Raw genomic sequence first — 20199 nt, forward strand, 5'->3', positions numbered from 1 at the left:
AGAAATCAGAAAAATACTTAAAATTGCAGCGGAAAAAATATATACTCAATAAGATCTACGATTTATCAAGTTAAAGGCAAACAACGAGCACTAGATAGGTAAAATCTCTAAAAATATTGATTTCCTACGAAATTATGCTTGAAATCTGCAAAAAAATAATTTCACCTATTATATTTCCAAAATTTCAATGGGGCTGTCCGTAGGGTGTGCGTTTAGGGAAAAAGTAAAATTCCGAGAAATACTACACAGCTGATATTTAATGTAAGAAAATATAAAAACAATCTGAAAATCTCGTTCAATTTTCCAAGAGAAATAAACAATTTTGTTATTTTTGGCGTATATGACCGAATGTAGGGTACGCAAGAAAATAAAACTGAAGTTCAACGAAAAACAGATAATAATATTTGCAAAAAGAACCCAAATAAATATTTTTATACAAATAAATCAAAACTATTCTTAGCCGACAAAAAATATTTATTTGTACATATGTGGCTGGTTGTAGCGTGCACAACATCCAAAAACCCGTTGGTAGCAAAAAATTAATTAATTTGAGAAAATACGCCAATTTTCTGTTTTAATAAATTTATTAAAAATAAATTATGAATTTTTCACCTGCGACCCACTGTGCAGCGAAATAACGAAAGCAGACAAAACGAAATAAAACACAAGCGACGTCGACAGCGTAGTCAACGTGCCTGAGGTGGTGCATAAGAAAGCGGTCAAGCGGCAGAGCAGCAACAACTGAGTGTGTTGTTGTTAGAAAAATAAAGAAGTAAATGCAAGCTCTCACAACAACGGAGCGAACAACCAAATATTTTTTTTTCGGTATGCGACCAGTAGTTGGAATATCGATATGTTGTTATTGTTATTTTTTTCAATGCAATGAGAGGCGGCGAATAGGCATAACAATAACAACAAACAACTAGATCATTTGGCGAAGTAGGTATGCTGTAAGTGAATGATCAAAACGAAAGGCAAATTCACTACTGCATAAACCAATGCTCTTTTTTTTTTTTTTTTTTTTTTTTAAACGACAATAAATGATGCTTATAGAGAAGTATGTCTGTCCGAATTCAAACTTTAACAAATATTAAATTGTTAACACTTCTTGGAAGGGACTTCAATGCATGGGGATTATAAAAAAGAAACACAATGCTAACCAAATACGTATATTGCCGTTAATGCCGAGATTAGGGTGATAGATGGACGACCTGCACATATGTGTTTAATACAATTATGTTCCGAATATGCACTCGCGACTTTTTTCCTTTCGTTTATTCTATTTTTTCCTTTTCGCTCACTTTTAGAAAATGATTTCACGTACCTGTTATTTTGTTGATAATTGATGAAGATGATGGTTTTATGTATGTTGTGTGGACTGTATGAGGATGCGGGGGGATGATTTTCCGTACGTAATGCCTGCAGAAAGCAAAGGGAAAGGCACTGATGAGAAATCCGGCTCGATTGGACCAAATGTTTCTCTCCGTATGAGACGTTGATGTTCTCTCAGGCATACAAATCGTGACCGTATAGAAATAAAAAGATAAATAAAACCAAGGGGGATTAGTATTAATATAATATAAATGACCGTTTATTGAGATGTTTGGAAATTGGTCAACCCGAGTTGACAGATTACCTTTGTTACGGTTAGCTCCGTAGCTAGCAAGAGAGTTACTATCAATGCCAAGTCGCAATGCATCGAGGTGGCTGGAAGCACCGATGCTTCCAGGAAATCTCTAACAGCAACACGGGCTGAGAGAGTACCCAGAGAGAGTTGTAGAGAAATGACTTGGAAAAGCTGCCTACGGTCCGAGCTGTGCGAACGTAGGCCCCAAGGAGAGTTGTAGGGAAAATCTTCAGACTGGGAAGGCTTTCTCCCTACGGTCCGAGCCAAGCGAACGTAGGCTCCAAAGGGAAGTTGCAGGCAACCTTTTAGCCCAAGAATGCATCTCTCTACGGTCCGTACTAAGCGAACGTAGGCTCTCTGGATCGTTTGGCAATTTGCAATTCTAACTTAAACAGAGATTTTTTTCTAACACATGATGTGGTGGGAAATTAAAAATATTGGCTTACCGCTTTTGGTATCCCCTCAACAAAGTGTCTCAATTTTCAATACTTATATCTCTCATAATTTGCGAAAAAAGTCAGCGATTCTATTCAGACATGGTATATCTATATATTTCATTCAATCAGAAATCTGATGTGAACATAGAATTTATCTGCTCACTCCTTCTCATACCTGTCCCCAATAAGGTTGAAATATTGGTTAACTATTATCCGCATAAAATTGGTAAAAGATGCCTGATTTTACCCTAAACCATATGGATAGAGAGGGTATATATCATTTGATACGGCCAAAATGTGCCTCATCGAAATAGCAGTTTTAGACCCTAGATCTCCTGGTACGTCAAGAGCAAATTATAGAACAACAGAACGCTCAAAGAAAGTGAAATAAGTATCAACTCTCTTCAAATCTCACACATCCAAATATTTTTGCTAACGCAAGATCTGTTGTGAAGATGAGATGATATTTGCAAAACTGAATGGATTTTCACTAAATTTAACGGAAACATTTTAATATTTTATACCAAAAAGCATTGCTATAGAGTGCATGATATTACTTCGAGAAGAAATATATTAAAAATATATCGGAGCCTAGTTTCACAAAATGGAAATGTACGTCCCGAAATGCACTGCATTTGGGCTGATATTAGCCATTACTTGCACAATAAACCTGAAATCGGAAAAAAAATTTGGTAAAGGTTTTTCCGAGCTCTATAGGATATCTGGTACCAAATATCATTGTTCTCGAATGCATATTACGAATGTGGGAACTTAAATCCAAATCGGATGAAACTTATATATTTGAGCAATAACTATATCTGAACCGATTTTCTCCAACTCAATGTACTTGCTTCTAGACTGAATTCGGTCGGATGTGTCAACATTTAGGTAATTTGGACTGCTATTGGCTATTTGGCGGACAATTAACCCGAAATCGGTTGATGGCATATGCGGGAGCTACATGCAAATCTGAACCGATCTTGAGAAAATTTGATACACTTACTTTGGAGCAGTACTTGATGTCTGGTACCAAATATCATTCTTTTAGAGTGCATATTACGCACGTGAGGGACTTAAAACACCAAATCGGATGAAACATATATATGGGAGCTATAGCTATATTTGAACCTATTTTCACCAAATTGTATGTGCTTGCTTCTTAACTGAATTCGGTTGAATGTGCCAAAATTCAGGTAATTTGGAGTGATATTGACCATTTGGTACACTATTAACCCGTAATCGGTTGAAGACATATATGGGAGCGATATCCAAATCTCAGCCGATGTTGATAAAATTTGACAGAGGTATTTCTGGGCTGCATCTGATATCTGGTACCAAATATCATTGTTGTAAAGTGCTTATTACGCTTGTGAGGGACCAAAACACCAAATAGGATGAAACATATTTATGGGAGCTATATCTGAACCTATTTTCACCAAATTTTATGTGCTTGCTTCTTAACTGAATTCGGTTGAATGTGCCAAAATTCAGGTCATTTGGAGTGATATTATCCATTTTGTGTACAATTAACCCGAAGTCGGTTAAAGATATATGGGATCTAAATCTGATCCCTTTATCGCCAATTTCAATAGGTTTAGTCCTTGGGCCAAACAAACATTGTTTGAATAATTTCATCTCAATCAGATAATAAATGTGACCTGCACATCCCAAATTTTTTGTTTCACAAGATCCTGTGTGAAGATGGTAGATATGAGCTCACTTTTTCTGGTACCTCCCCCATAAAGTGAACGACATTTTGAATAATTAAAAATTCTCAGAAACAATAAAATCCTTAAAAAACTCTGTTAAAATATTAAAAATACCAAATGTAGCCGTCATACTAGGGTCTAATCGACGACGTGGACCTGCATAGGCTATTTTTGTCATAAGCTATTACGATATTCAAATGCGAAACTTAAAAAAAATCTGTAATAATGTAGCTAAAATCGTCAAAATACAGAATATCGGGATGTACCATTATATGGGGACTCTACGAAGACGTGGACCTGCACAGACAATTTTCTGTCTTAGGCTGTAGTATCCATTACATCACCAATTTCAATAAGGTTCGTCCTTGGACCAAACAAATATTGTTTGGAAAATGTGATCTCAATCAGATAATAAATGTGACCTGCATTTTATTTACAAGAATAGGTGGATGAGCGGACGAACAGACGGACTGACATGCATAAATCGACTCAGAAAGTGATTCTATGAAGATTGTCAAAAGTAACTTTGGGTCTATCTCGCTTCCTTCTCCCTGTTACAAACAAATGCACAAAGACATAATACCCTTACCACTATGTGGTGTAGGGTATAATTAAGCTGCACTAAAGCCTAACATGTGTTTAGTGGTATGATTTATTTTACATATATCATTAATACAAACGTAGATTTGTTTAGGTAAGCTCCTCTAAATATGCACAGCGGTGTAAGGCTTCATATAGTCGGCCAGGCCCGAACCTAAGAACCTAAGTTGCCGATAATTTTTTGTTCATTAAAAATTAGGAACTTAAAACGATTAATACCCAGAAGTTTGCTATCGTTACATAAAACATTGCATTCATCTTCTGAAAAAAATAACATGAAATTCGTATAAAAAACTTGCCTTGCCCATGGTTACACTTTCAAGGATTCTAAGGCGATTATGAAGAAATTGCATATAGCCTCCATCATATGCTGCAGAATATTAAAGCAATCAATCCCAGAGTGTTAATATTGAATGCATTGAAGCCCCCTTGGCTTTTGTCACTCTATGTTCAGATTTTTTTTGCGCTGCACTCTCAACAGAAATTTCCCTTGAAATAATTCAATCATCGGTTTTTTTGTTGTTGCCTTTTAGATACTAACCTTGATGAGTTTATCTAACTCCATTTACTGTACGTTTCAATATTGTATGTCATCATGTGTTTTCATTTCTCACTATTTTTTTTTTTTCTTTTTTTAATCCTCTTTTTCGTTATCAGGTGCCCAGTTACATGTCAGAGTTTGTTATGGTCACCGCTTGGATACAGGACACAGGGATGCACCTGTATCCCAATACAGACATAGGTGGCAAATACACGGTCCTCTCCAATGGCGAACTGTACATCAATAATGCCGGACCGAATGATGCATACAAAAGTTATACGTGTCGCACCGTAAATCGATTAACTGGTAAGTAATGTCCATTTCCAGGAGAGTCATTCATCGGAGTGTTCACACTGTTCACACACATTTGCAATTGATAGCCTTCGGTTTGATCGAACGAAACTTATGTTGCTGTGTGGCTGACAGCCATCCAGGTAATTATGTTTGAGGTACTCAAGCATAAACGAGTAGAGTTGCTTGTAATGGAACAGGATTATGGGTTTTATAATCTAAACTTAGACATTTTTGGATTAACACCAGGTCAATGAGATTCAAAAATTTTGGATTACATCATATGTGACTCTTTAGAAATTAAGTTAATTAAAAGATATAAAGATTGGGTAGGATTAAATTTTTTAATCATCAACATAAAGGACATCAACTTTTAATAGGGAGGTGGCACTGCTAATATGGGAACACGTGCTGTAACATAATTTAAAATATTGTCGAATAAATTTAGCTTGTATATTAAACTCGTAGAAATATCAACAAAAATGTTGAAACTTACAGGGTGAGATTAAAAAAACTGCAACAAAGTTAAACGCCATAATTTTTACATTTTTTGCTTAAATTTTTTTGGAATGAAAGCAAATAATGTCGGAAATAGCATCAAATTTTAGAATACGTATAGATTTGTTCGAATTGGTCGCTTTTGGCACGAATTATGGCCTTCAAACGGCCAACGAAACCGTCGACCGAATGTTGCCCTGCGGTATTTTGACACACAATTGAGTCTCGAATTTATACCTGCGGAATAGACCTAGAACTCTATGAACTCCACTTTTTAAGATAACTTGATAACTAAAGGGGTGCAGGCCAAAGCATCGTATTGCGGCTCCGGTGCACTGGGTCATGATTGTTAGAGCTGTCAAGGCGAGACGTCCTCTACCGGTTATAGGAAAGGACTTCCAGCACCCAATACGGAACACAAATACCGAATTTGAAACCAAACGAAATGGCTAAAACAGACAAAATACGAAATATCGGGATGTACCGTTATATGGGGGGTAATAGGCAATCCTGGACCTGCCTAGATAATGTTCCGTCACTGCATGTAGAAACCACTGCCAACGCTAAATTCTTAACTATTAACGATTAAATAATCAGCTAAGTTCGACCTGCCTGAACTTTTAATACCCACAACATTTGGAAGGAACTTGAGAAATTACAGAAAAAAAAACCACAAGTAAAAAGGCAATAAGTACCCTCCAACATTTGGAAAAAATCTAATATTCAAAAAATACCGAATATATGGAGGTAGTATTATATGTGGGCCATTCGAAGAACTTGACTTCCATAAGCAATTTTTTTTCATAGGCTGTATTACCTATTAGGATCGACACTTTGGTATTTTTTAGTGCAAACCTTGCTTTCCAAAATACTCCAGACACAATAGTCCAACGGATTGGTATCCGGAGATTTTTGTGACCATTGTCCGCTGGAAATGAAGCGAAGAACCGAACCTCATTTTGTAACCATTCTTGGGTGGCGCGTACTGAGTGCGATGGTGCTGAGTCCTATTGACATGTCCAAGGTCTGCGGCCAAAATGTTTGCATGCCCAAGGCTTAAATACACACTCCAGAATATTTTCGCAATAATATTCGGCATTTATTCTAATGCCACGCTCGATTAATACGGGCGGAGAGTGACCATCGACTGTTATGGCGGTCCACACCATCACCATGGCCGACGCTTGAGTTCTGGTGGCCAACCGAAGGTGCACATGTTCAGCTGACCTCTTTGGCAAGTAAATACGATAATTTCGTTTGTTTACAAACTGCTGGACAACGAATATTTTCTCATCGGAGAAAACCAAATTCGACCGTTCGCAACTTTCGTCCAAGTGAAGCAACTCCATAGCTCTTTTGAGTCTATTTTCTTTCTGTTGCGGTATAACTTCTTGCACTTTTTGGAATTTCAATGGCTTTACCCCGTTCATTTTTGAATATTGCCGAATGAAATATTGCGATATGTTCAGCTCACGAGCCATTTTCCGCCCACTACGACGCGAGTCGCTTCTTTATTTTTCGAACCATTTCTGCTGATGTTGCTGTTTTCCTCCGTCCACTTCCTTGACGTCAGGCTACGCTACCAGTATCACGGTAACGAGCGATGGTACGAGACAAAAAAGATTTATTCACATTTAAATGCTGGAGTGCTCTAACGATAGCCACTTGTGGTTTGCCAGCCAAATACAAAGAAATCACACTATCACGCTTGAATTCCATCACGAATAATTATTTTTCTGGAAAATTCACCCCAAAATGCTTTTGTACGCTTCTAAACAATATACTGAGCGGTCACTGGAATAATTTTAACAGCTGCCGGACGAGTGGCTTAGAGATGACAGCAGTCTGAAATTGGTTGCAGTTTTTTGTAACCTCTTATCCACTACAGAAATGAATTCAAAGAAATCATAAATAAGAGCTTTTCCATAATAATAAATAGTAATAATAAAAATTATAGTCATTACATCTTTCGTTTCGTTTCGTTTCTCCCATTGATAGACTGCAGAATGTGACATTTACTGTTGTAAATGATGAGGATAATGATGATGCTCTTCGAGTTCGAATGACATCCGGATTCGAAGGGAGATAAATCATAATGGTGTTCACTTCGTTCGTACTTCGTCGAACTTCTGTGATTGTCTCAGTCATCGTTAAATAAATTACACCTTTTTAATATTTTTTTTCTCAGAACACGATGCTTAACGATTCGCAGTTGAACAAAGATAATAGCTGAGAACAAAAATAGCAATTGACAAAATGAAGACATTTGTATGCTTGAAAATCTTAGCTTAAGGCCATGCATTTATTTATATATTTTCTATAAATAAGAATTCAATAGGAATTAGGAGAAACGCAAATTCGAAGTACTTAAATATTGAAAACACTGAAAATGTGAAAATTAATTCCACTCTAACTTTGACCTCAAAAGACCTTTGAAAAACTCGCTGGTATTGGGTGTGATTAAATTCTCTTGAAATATAATTATTTTTTTAGACATAATTTATTATCACCAGAATTATTCAATCAATATGAAATAAATAAAACACATCAGACACCCTAATATCGGCTCAATGTAATTGATAACAAAAGTAAATTTTCCATTAGTGTGTCATAGAATTTGATATCACTAGAAATGTTAGAAGTTGTCAATGTTCGCATCTAACCTAATACTGATGCAAATATTAGGATTTGCAAAGGTAGAGCAAAATCGTATGATCCTTTCTCTTTCTGTGCAATTAAATCTCCCATATGAAAATTTTTACCATTGGTGGGGGAGTACCAAAAGGAGTGGACAGGCATTGACCAACTCCGAACCCAAGGTAAATTTTACAATAATAATACAATTTACCAAGTTTGGATCAATCGGATACTCCTTTCTAGAGTTATCGTGCGCACAACCCAGCGAGACAGACGTAGGACGGCCACCTCTAGATCGACTCTAAACATCCTGAAACGGAATTGGTCCAAAAAGACCAACGTTCTAAAATCATTATTTCAATGAGGCACATTTTGTACACATAAGAGTGTCCTGCATAACTAATGTTTTGTAGTACCGATACTAAATTTTAATTCCGGCTAATGAAGTCGCTAATATCGTTAAAATGCCGAATATAAGGAGGTATTGTTATATGGGAGCTATATAAGGACGTGGACCTGCATTGACAATTTTCCGTCATAGGTTTTAGCCCCCATATAACGAACTCCAAATACGAAATTTGAAACAATTCCGGTCTATAATGTCTCTCAAATCAGAAAAAACAAGTAAAAAAGCAGTAAGTTCGGTTGGGCCGAACTTTGATTACCCTCCACCATTTGGAACGAATTAGAAAATTTTCAAAAAAAAAAAAATCCATTAAAAATTCGTTTAAAATATCTAATACAGGAAGGTGATATGATATTGTGGACCTATTAAGACAAATCTATGTCTGGGTGTAAAGTACTCACAAGGTACTCCTTGTGTTGATTTTTAGATAATTTCGTTGAAAAATGTGGGTAAAATCATCAAAATACAGAATATCGGGGGGTACCGTTGGGTGCTATACGATATCGTTAACCTACATAGATAATTCTCTGTCGGTGGGTAAAGTGTTCACATAGAACCCCTTGTGCACAATTTCGGACCATTCCGTTGAAAAGTGTGGGTAAAATCATCATAATACCGAATATAGGGGGGGGGGGTACCTATATAGATAATTCTCTGCCGAGGTATAAAGTATCAACAAAGAACTCCTTGTGTGGATTTTCAGACAATTCCGTTGAAAAATGTGGGTAAAGTTATCAAAGTACCGAATATCGGGGGTACCGTTATATGGGGGATTTGCGATATCGTGGACCGATATAGCCCATCTTCGAACTTGACCTGCCTACAGACAAAAGAGAGAGACGGACAGACGGACGGATAGGGCTAGAGTTTTACGCTGATCAAGAATATATATGCTTTGTTGGGTCTAAAATTATTATTTCGATGAGTTAAAACAGAATGACGTACTTAATATACCCTCTATACTATGTATGGTGAAGGGTATGAAAACCGAATATTTGGAGGTACTGTTATATGTGTGCTATACGAAGACGTGTATCTTCATAGACAGTTTTCTATCGTTAGTTGTAGTACCCATTACGAACTTCAAATACGAAATTTAAAACAATTCCGGTCAAAAGTGTAGCTAAAATCATCTACATACCAAATATCGGGGGGCCACCGTTGTGTGGGGGCTATTCCATATAGTGGATCGATATAGACAATTCTCCTCCATCGGATATAGTACTCACAAAGAAATCCTTGTGCAGCATTTCAGACAATTCCATTGAAAATTTTTGCTACAATTGTCAAAATACCGAATATCGAGATTACCGTTGTATAGGGGCTATACGATATCGTGGACTGATATAGCCCATCTTTGAACTTGACCTGCCTGCAGACAAAAGACTGATCTATGCAAATTTTAGCTTCCTATCTTAATTCGTTTTGACTATAGCGTCATTACAACAAACGGACAGACTATGGACTATGTCGTCTTAGGATTTTAACCTGATCAAGATTAGATATACCTAGTTATGTCTAAAATTATTATCTCGATATAGTAACTCCACGGAATAACGAACTTTATATACCCGCCACAGTTATGATTACTCACTTCAATTTACATGTTCGATCAACTACTGTTTTGGAACAAAACAAACGCTCTAAGGCAAGTTAGTTATGGCAATCTACAGGGTTGCCCATATTCGACGGACCCATCTGGCAACGCCATAACTTTTGACAGAGATGTCACATCGCTTAATGACATAACTCGTTTGAGGCGTCAGTCCAAGCAGATTTTTACCACGAACCAATACACGCCACGCGAGCGCTCTGAAATAGTTGAAATTTACATTCAACAGAAGAAGTCAATTGTAAAAACTCAACGTGCTTTTAAAACATTAAAAAATGTGAGAAGTGCGCCTTCTAAGAACACCATTAAGCGTTTATACGAAAAATTTTCGACTGGTAAGCCTCTTTCTAATCTGAAGAGGCCATATAAAAGTCGACCAAGACGATCGGCTGAGAATTTTGCTGCCGTACGAGCCAGTGTTGAGAGGTCCCCAAGAACATCCCAAAAACGCCGTTCTCAGCAGTTGGGCATGGCTCGGTCCACTTTACAACGGATTATTCGCATTGATTTGCATTTATTCCCGTACAAAATTCAATTGACGCAAAGAATGTTGCCTGCGGACAAGCCTCGTCGATTGGAATGGGCCAAAAGAGTCATGGGTCCGTCGAATATGGACAACCCTGTAGTTCGTTCGAACGAACTAGTTCCTTATCTAGTTCCATGGACTTTTGTAGTTTTTATGAAAACTTTGCGTATGAATGATATGAAATATATGAAATCACTCATACGTTTAAGAAATGGTGTACTGAACTTTAAACTAGAAGAGATTGGCACAACCACTATTTGACTACGAGAGAAGTGATTCAAACGGATTGTTCGATTCAATTCCAAAACAATATTTTCTTGAAAATCTCACTAAACATCTCTATCATGTAAGAGACCGAGTATGATTGTCTCTAATATTCTGCCACACCAGCAAATCACCGGACAAAGAGAACAGAGTTCAGGTTTATGCAAACGAGCAGTAACTAAGTATGTTGATTACTTGCAATTGTAGGCTATTTACTGCTAATAAAAGGCCATTTATATTTATGTGTGTGTGTGTGCGAATCAAAACCCATACATATGCAAGCGTATAAATTTGCAAATGTGTATGAGAGTGTGTGCATCGGTTAGTCTTTAATTAGGCCATGAACATTGATTATATGGTAATCCAAATTATACCCGATTTTCGAAGTAAAATTCATTGCTTGCAATTTAAGATTGAAATACTGTTGCAATTCGGAGAAGGATGTCAAGACTTAGGACGATGTTAATTGATAAGTAAGACGCAATATGTAAATTTATATACAAATTAAATAGCTTTACGGAAAAACAGAGATAAAAAACTACTACAAAGTCAAACTCTATAATTTTTATTTTTATATATTTTTTTTTTAAATTTTATTGAATGAAAGCAAACAATGTCGGAAATGGTATCAAATTTTAGAATAAGTTTAGATTTCTTCGAATTGTTCACCTTTGGCACGAATTATGGCCTTCTAACGGCCAATGAAACCGTCACACGCTGCCCGAATGTTGCTCTACGGTATTTTGGTCCATTCCCGACCAAGCGCTTGCTTGAGGTGATCGACACTTTGGAATTGTTGTGTCATCCTTGCTTTCCATAATACTCCAGACACAATAGTCCAACGGATTGGTATCCGGTGATTTTGGTGGCCATTTTGGTGGCTGGAGTGCTCTAACGATAGCCACTTGTGGTTTTGCAGCCAAGTATAAAGAAATTACACTATCACGCTTGAATTTCATCACGTATAACTTTTTTTCTGGAAAATTCTCACAAAAATGCTTTTGTACGCTTGTAAACAATATAGTGAGCTGTCACTGGAATAATTTAGCAGCTGTCGGACGAGTGGCTTAGAAATGACAGCAGTCTGAAGTTGGCTGTAGTTTTTTTATCTCACACTGTATGGGCCCACGTTTTGGCATAGCCTCCATATAACAAACATCGTTATTCGGTATTTTGATTATTTTTGCAACGTATTTTTATAAGAATTGGTAGTTGTAGTTCAAAATGGATTGTAGCTCCGGCGGTGGAACATTAAAAATTTAGGTCCACGTTATCCTATGGCGCACATTTAACGATACCCACCGATATTCGTTATTTTGATAATCCTAGCCACATTTACCCACGAAACTTTTTCAAATTTGGCATTTATGAGGTTCCCATTATGATATGGCCCCCACACAGAGAAAAAATTAACCTTATACAAGGTTAGCTTAACCATAAATAAACATGATTTGGAGTCTACGTTATGTAAGGTTAATTTAAACATTTTCTTGTTGACTGGTATTTAAAAATAATCATCGTTAATTTAGCTATTCCATGATTGACTTTTTTAACCACGAAAATTGTTGATATTGAAAAAAAATTGTTGTTTTAACAATGCACTGTTAAATTTTTGTAACCATGAGAATTGTTAATAATAACATTTCATAGTCAGTTTGTCTAAACAGTCCATATGGTAATTTTTAATAATAAATTAACCTTTGTTTGAATAAAACAAGAAAAATGTAATTTTTACAAGTTTATTTATTATTTATTTATTAATACCGCATATTTCTAAAATATGTATTTCCATTACAAATTGTATGTATATTTAAGGGAGGGCTGGTAAAGAAAGATATATGTTTAATATAAATTTTATTTTTTAACGCCTTACCGAGTGATTTTAAATTATATTCCTCAGCCATTGTGAAAAAAACTACAAAACGCCAAACACCGACTGCAAAAACAGAAGAAGAAAACAGTAGTTAATAAAAGCAAATAGTATTGTCACAACTTACCAAAAATGTACGCACGAGCACCCAAAAAAAAGACACCAGAGAAAAAAACAACTGAGAAGAAAAAACAAAAAGATATACATAAATATGAACACTGTCGCTTCAACAACAACAACAACGTACATTACAACGTACATACGCTAATGTACGTCGTAGCAGCCACAAGCAAAGACAAAAAGAACACATATGTATGAATAAACACTCACACGTTATTTCTCTCCTCATTTTTGCTTGTCGCTGCATATACGTTGTTGTTGCTTGTTTTTTTCATGTATTACCGTTATTTTTGTTTCTTTACTGTAATTTATAGTTTATTTGATAGACAAATCTGATACAATTTGAATATAGCAATAACACATTACTATGTTGAAATAGTATCAGGGTTTTCTATTAAAACAAATACAAATTACAATCAAATATATTTGTTAATTTCACCAGCTTTTACTTACCTTTATACCAAGCACTATTCCCACGAGCACGTGCACTACTCCCTTGCACTATTCAACACCAACTAAAGAAGTGATTGTCTATTTGATCTTTCTTACACATATTCAGACCACAGAAAGAGATTCGATTAAGAGGAGGAGGGGGAATATGACAGTCACATTCGTTGCAACTTCGTATATTGTAATATTGAACTTCGTCAAACACAAAGCAGTTCAAAATTGTTGACCACAACAGAGCCGAAGGCTCTTTAAATTTTTATGTATCTCTCACATTTTTCCGTCTCTCTCAAAAAACAACAACCTTATACAACGTTAATTAAACTATTTTTCATCTATATTTGACCTTATATAACGATATTTTGTATTTGTAATCTCAAACATTTACCATGAAAAAATTAACCATGCACATGGTTAAAAAAGTCATTGTATTTTCGGCTCTGTGCATATAACGGCTTTACAGTCGTAATGCTTTATTGAAAAGTTTAACAGCATTATCCAAACGGTCTTACTGGTATTTGTAGTTTAAAGTGGAACACCTAGGTATGTATATACTTTTATATGGTGGAGGCTATTAAAAGTTCGGCCCAGTCAAACCTACTGTTTTTTACTTGTTTTATCTTAAGTATTTCCGAAGACAATTTTCAAAAGTGTGAAGATGTGGGAACTTTCCCTATCTTTTTATGTTACTTTGCGATGTATACTTCCAAAACGACGATACTCGTGTTTTCACACAGCGCCTTTAATCCTTCAGTAGAAGAAAAAGCAAAATACTCCCACTTTTGCTGAATATTTCTCATATCAGCCGACTTCCAGTAACAACAATTACAACAACAATTGTTAGGTAAACAGACAGACCAATTGTTAACATTGGATTTTAGAAAAAAGTCGGTCAAAAATCTTAAATCGCAATTTGGGTTATGAAAGATCGATTAAATCATACCAACTATGTTTATCGTTATAATATAAAGCCCAAATGAACTAATATATGAGAGGAATATCCTCTTCTGAATGGATTTCTATAAATTTGCAGAAGGATTTGTGCTCTTTTAATTCGGGCTTGTATTACCCATTTGGCGCACAGTTAACTTGAAATCGGATAGAGATATATATGAGAGCTATACCCAAATCTGCACAGATCTCGATAAAATTTGGGAAAGGTATTTCTGAGTTGTATTTGATATATTTCCCGAATGCAGGACAAATTCAACAAATCGAATGATTTGATTTAAACCGAGTTTCACCACATTACTTGTTCTAGACTCAATTTGGTGCACAATAAAAGACAAATCGGACGAAGATATGTATGGGAGCTACATCCAAATCTGAACCGATCTCGATAAAATTAAGCAAAAGTTATTTCTGAGCTGTATTTAATATATTCCCTCAAATATTGTTGTAACAGAGTGCATATTATGGCTGCGAAGGAAAAAATAACAAATCGGAACAATATATATGCTATATCTGAACCGATTTCTATTAAATTTAACATACTTATTTTAATTTTGTCGTACGTGCAAAATTCCATACTATTTGGGCTGAGATTACACTTTTGGTGCACAATAAAAGTAAAATCGGACGAAGATATATATGGGAGCTACATCTAAATTTTGACCGATTATGTCCAATATTAATTAGGTTTATCATTGGATCGAACAAATGATTTGTATAAAATTTCATCTGGATCGGGCAATAAATGGGACCTGTAATTTGTTTTCAAAAATATATAGACAGGTGGACAGACGGATGGACGTACGGGCATGCATAAATCGACTAAGAATGTGGTTCTATGCAAATCATCAAAAGAAACTATGGGTCTATCTCGTTTCAATTTGTCTGTTACAAACAAATGCTCTAAGACATAATACCTTGACCACCTTGTGGTGTAGGTTATAAAAATATATTAATAGGAAATGGGCTATGTATTCTAACTTTAAATAAAACGATGAACGATTCCGATTAACCATTCCGATATTTCTACCATTCGTCTTGTACAAAACCATATTAGATTACGTGTATATACCATCTGATTCTCTCTTACTTATACAGTCAGCCATGTGTCTAGAGTTATATCATTTGTTACGGCCAAAACGTGCCTCATCCAAATAACGGTTTTAAACCCTAGGTCTCTTTGGACCAAATCCGTTTCAGGACATTTGGAGTCGATGTAACGACGTCCGTCTGTCTTTCTGACTGGCTGGTGCGCACGATAACTCTCGAAGGGAGTATCCAATTTGATTCAAACTTAGATCGGGTTCAGAGTTGGGCAATATCGGTCGATTCCTTCCGGTACCACTCCCACAAAATATCAACATTTTCAAAGAAAATAATTTACTTCTCTGAACGAGAAAAGATAATCCAATTTGGCACCAAATTTTCAAATCCAAATATTAGCTAGGTCAGGTGTAAAAATGGACAATATTGGTCCACTTCATCAAGGATCTCCCCCACAAAGTGTCAAAATTTTGAATAATTATAACTTTTATGAACTGTGATGTAAATGTCCGATTGTCTTCAAATTACACACATCGCAATATTTTTATTAACCCAAGGTCTGGTGTGAAGATGGAATACATCGGTTCCCACCTGCCGGAACCTCCCCCACAAAGGTTCAAAATTCTTAAGTATTCATGAAGCTCCAAAAACGCGAAATTTACCTCCGATTCCATTCAGACTTGACACATCTCAATATTTCCATCAACACAAGATCTTTTATAAAGATGACTGAGATCGGAACATTCCTTCTGGGTAAATATTCCACAAAGGGTAAATATTTTGAATAACCCAAACGATCATAAAATCCGAAATAAGCATCCGATTATTCTTCAAATTACACACATCACAATATTTTTATTAAACCTTGTCTGGTCTAAAGATGGAATATGTCGGTCCGCTCCTTCTGATACCTCTCCCACATATGGTTCAAGATTTTGAAAAACAAAACGCTCAATGAAAGCGAAATAAGCATTCAACTCTCTTCAAATTTCACACATCCAAATACTTTTGCTAACGCAAGATCTGTTGTGAAGATGTTAAATATCTGGAAACCCCTTTTGGTACCTCATCCACAAAGGGTCACAATTTCCAATACTTATATCGGTCATAACTTGCGAAACAAATTCTCTGAACCAGAAATCTGATATGTATATAACGAAGTGCAAATGGAATACTTCGGTCGCTATATTTCATTTCACAGTCCACATTTTCCAAAAAATTATCTCATATAAAGTGAAGAAAGATGTCGATATAGTCCAAATCTGGCATGATGTAATTTTTAAATAAGACTTAAGTCAGATACGATTTGGTCAATATTGGCCAATTGCTTCAGGACCACCCATAAAGGTTCAAAAGTTTGAATAATCATAACTCAAGGCTGAGGGCATACACCTGTCGGCAAACCCAACTGATACTATTTTACTTGTATTCATTCCGAAATTCTATTTTGTCCTATATATTCCCTACTTAAATATACTCACATGACTCGCCATGCGATAAAATTCCAATTTCATATTTGCAATTTCTTAAGACTGTCTCTGGCACATCCACACAACGCCGTCAGATGATTTTCCATTTCTAAACCATCAATCTTTCGGCAAACTTCAACATTTGCAACTTGTGTTGGCTTGCGGATAAAATGAGGCAAAACTAGAGTCAGCTGGCGGTGAATATGTTTGAATTTAAGATGGGTGAAAAGTTTTCAATTTTCTTCACAAACATTTTCACTCATGCCCACAACTTGTAGTGTATTCTTTTTCGGAAGTTTCAAGTCGATTTTAGTTGGTGTTCTCTTGCCTCTCTCTTTTTGTCTTCTATGTTTCTTAGAATGCTCAAGGAACATCACTATTCAGTGAAGTGTGAAAACTTTCACATCATCAATCAACTGCTTGGGGGGATGGAATATTAAAACAAGTCACTACTCCTATTTGCAATAAATTCAATCAAGGATGCTGCAAAGATGTTTGCAAAAAAAAAAACAAAAAAAAACCAAATCATCTCCATTCCATGCTCAGGTTGGGAGAGTGTTGTCGGATTCGATGTGTTAAAGAGATAGCTAAATACGTGCTATATTCTCAAATTTCCCCAAAGGATATTGTTAGACGAAGCTAAATGAATGATTGGTGCGAAATCTGACGACTTGTTGTTAACATGTGAAAATTACAGGATATTCGTCAATTATTTTGTAGCAAATTAGAATATTATCAAAAAACAAGTAAATGGATTTTCGTCACGAGTGAATTTCAAAATTTTGTTGCATTGCAAGATAAGGAAACTTTAAAATTTAAATGTTTAGGTCAGTTTTGATCCATGAACCGTCAAATCGTTGTTTGGGTCGAATTTTTTGGTTGGATTTGAAAAGTGTGGACTTATTACGATGGACTTTTTGAATTTTTTTAATATATTTTTTTTTAGAATTTCTGTCACTTGAATTTGGATTTTTTAGAATTGATATTTCAGTAATATCTCGACAGGACTATCTGAAGTGGATTTTTAAGATAATTTTTTTTCAAGGACTATCTGATATATATATGGACTATCTGATATATATATATATGGACTATCTGATATATATATATATATATATATATATATATATATATATATATATATGATAAAGTTTTAAAAAAATTTAACGACTATTTGGAATTAAAAACAATACTCGTATTTGTTATACCCTCCACTTCGAAAAGGAGGGCGAATTAACTTTGTCATGAAAACTTTGTCAAAGAAAAAAATGAAAAAAACGGCAACCAACTTCAGACTGCTGTCATTTCTAAGTCACTTGTCCGACAGCTGTTATAATGATTCCAGTGACAGCCCATTATATTGTTTACAAGCATACCAAAGCATTTTGGTGAGAATTTTCCAGACAAAAAGTTATTCGTGATGGAACTCAAGCGTAATAGTGTGATTTCTTTATATTTGGCTGGAAAACCATAAGTGGCTATGGTTAGAGCACTCCAGCATTTAAATGTGAATAAATCTTTTGTGTCTCGTACCATCGCTCGTAACCGTGACGGAAGAAAACAGCAACATCAGCAGAAATGGTTCGAAAAATAAAGAAAAATCGAAACCCGCGTCACAGTGGCCGAAAAATGGCTCGTGAGCTGAACATACCGCAATATTCCATTCGGCAAATACTGAACTACAACAGAACTGAAACGCCGGCCATGTTGATGGTGTGGGCCGCCATGACAGCCGATGGTTGCTCTCCGCTCGTATTAATCGACCGTGGCATCAGAATAGAAGCCAAATATTATCGTGAAAATATTCCGGGGGGTGTATTAAAGCCTTGGGCATGCAAACATTTTGGCAGACCTTGGTCATTCCACAGAACTCAGCACCATCGCATTCAGAACGCGCCACCCAAGAATGGTTACAAAATGAGGTTTCTCGCTTCATTTCCAGCGCACAATGACCACCAAAATCTCCGAATACCAATCCGTTGGATTATTGTGTCTGGAGTATTTTGGACAGCAAGGTTGGCATTAAAAAATACCAAAGCGTTTTGACGGTTTCATTGTCCGTTTGAAGGCCATAATTCGTGCAAAGGTGACCATTTCGAACAAATCTAAACTTATTCTAAAATTATTCACCATCGTCGTTTCAAATTATTCACCGCATTCGTTTCAAATTTCTTATTTGAAGATCTTAATGGGTACCACAACCTATTGCATAAATGTTCGTATACAGGTCCATACTTTCGTATAGCGCCCATATAACAGTACCTCCCTATATTCGGTGTTTTCAGGATTTTCGCCACATTATTTACTGGAATTATTACAAATTGCATATTTAAAGTTCGTAGTGGGAACTAGAGCATATAACAAAAAAATTCGTAACCAGGTCCACGTCGACCTCTATTCCTCATATAACGGTTTTTATTTAAGTGGTAGTTTTCGGATTTTTTTTTTTTTTTTTTTTTTGAAATTTTTCAAGTTCCTTTCAAATGGTGGAGGGCAAAAAAGTAAAAGAACTTAGCTACTTGTTTACTTGTTCTTTAATGACATTCTGACCAAAGCCAAGGATTTTTAAAAAGTATTTTCAAAAGCTATGAACGAGGTCCTTTAAGATTTTTTTTCAGGAACTATATGATAATTGAATCTGGATTTATAAGATTTCTTTTTTAGGGACTATCTGACCTATGAAGAAGGTCAGAACATTTTCAGAAAATTTTTCAGAATTTAAAAAAACATTTCAAAAATGAATTCGAAATTTTACGAGTTTTTAAAAATTGAAAACTCGTATTAAGTGAAACAGGGGTACTAAGAAGTGCGTCCCGGGGACACTTTTTATCTGTCTTAAAAAATCTTTGAAAGTAACAGTATCTTCATTCAACACTCCTGCTAGTTCCATTCTCTGTCATTTGATAGTTCCTCCTAGATGTTTAACCCTTAAGAAAAGTGGTACATCTTCGTAATGATATTTTACGGCCGAAATTTATGTAATTAAATATTCCTGATTATTGCAGGTGGGGGGGGGGGTTAATCTTTGTACAAAAAAAAAAAGAGTAAAAAACCTTTCAATTCGGCCGGGCCAAACTTTTAATGCCCTCCAAAATTGGGTAAAGAAAAGAAAATTGCATAGAAAAGTATCTGAATTAAAAAATTCAATCT

General features: G+C 35.7%; 1 protein-coding gene and 1 long non-coding RNA gene across 2 annotated transcripts in view; one reads left to right on the top strand and one right to left on the bottom strand.

Moving 5' to 3' along the window:
• LOC101887270 (cell adhesion molecule Dscam2) overlaps window positions 1-20199 on the top strand; it is a 332543-nt gene that overhangs the window by 218454 nt on the left and 93890 nt on the right. The window contains exon 7 of the mRNA XM_059131918.1: window positions 5031-5220. Coding sequence (XP_058987901.1) covers window positions 5031-5220 — 190 coding nt within the window. The remainder of the gene's footprint in view (window positions 1-5030; window positions 5221-20199) is intronic.
• Window positions 12874-13715, bottom strand: LOC131806950 (uncharacterized). The gene is made up of 3 exons (XR_009344240.1): window positions 13592-13715; window positions 13146-13196; window positions 12874-13084 (listed from the first exon to the last, which is right to left on the bottom strand). It is a non-coding gene; the product is annotated as an uncharacterized LOC131806950 (long non-coding RNA).

This window comes from Musca domestica, unplaced genomic scaffold, assembly GCF_030504385.1.
Source record: "Musca domestica strain aabys unplaced genomic scaffold, Musca_domestica.polishedcontigs.V.1.1 90, whole genome shotgun sequence".
Lineage (NCBI taxonomy): Eukaryota > Metazoa > Arthropoda > Insecta > Diptera > Muscidae > Musca > Musca domestica.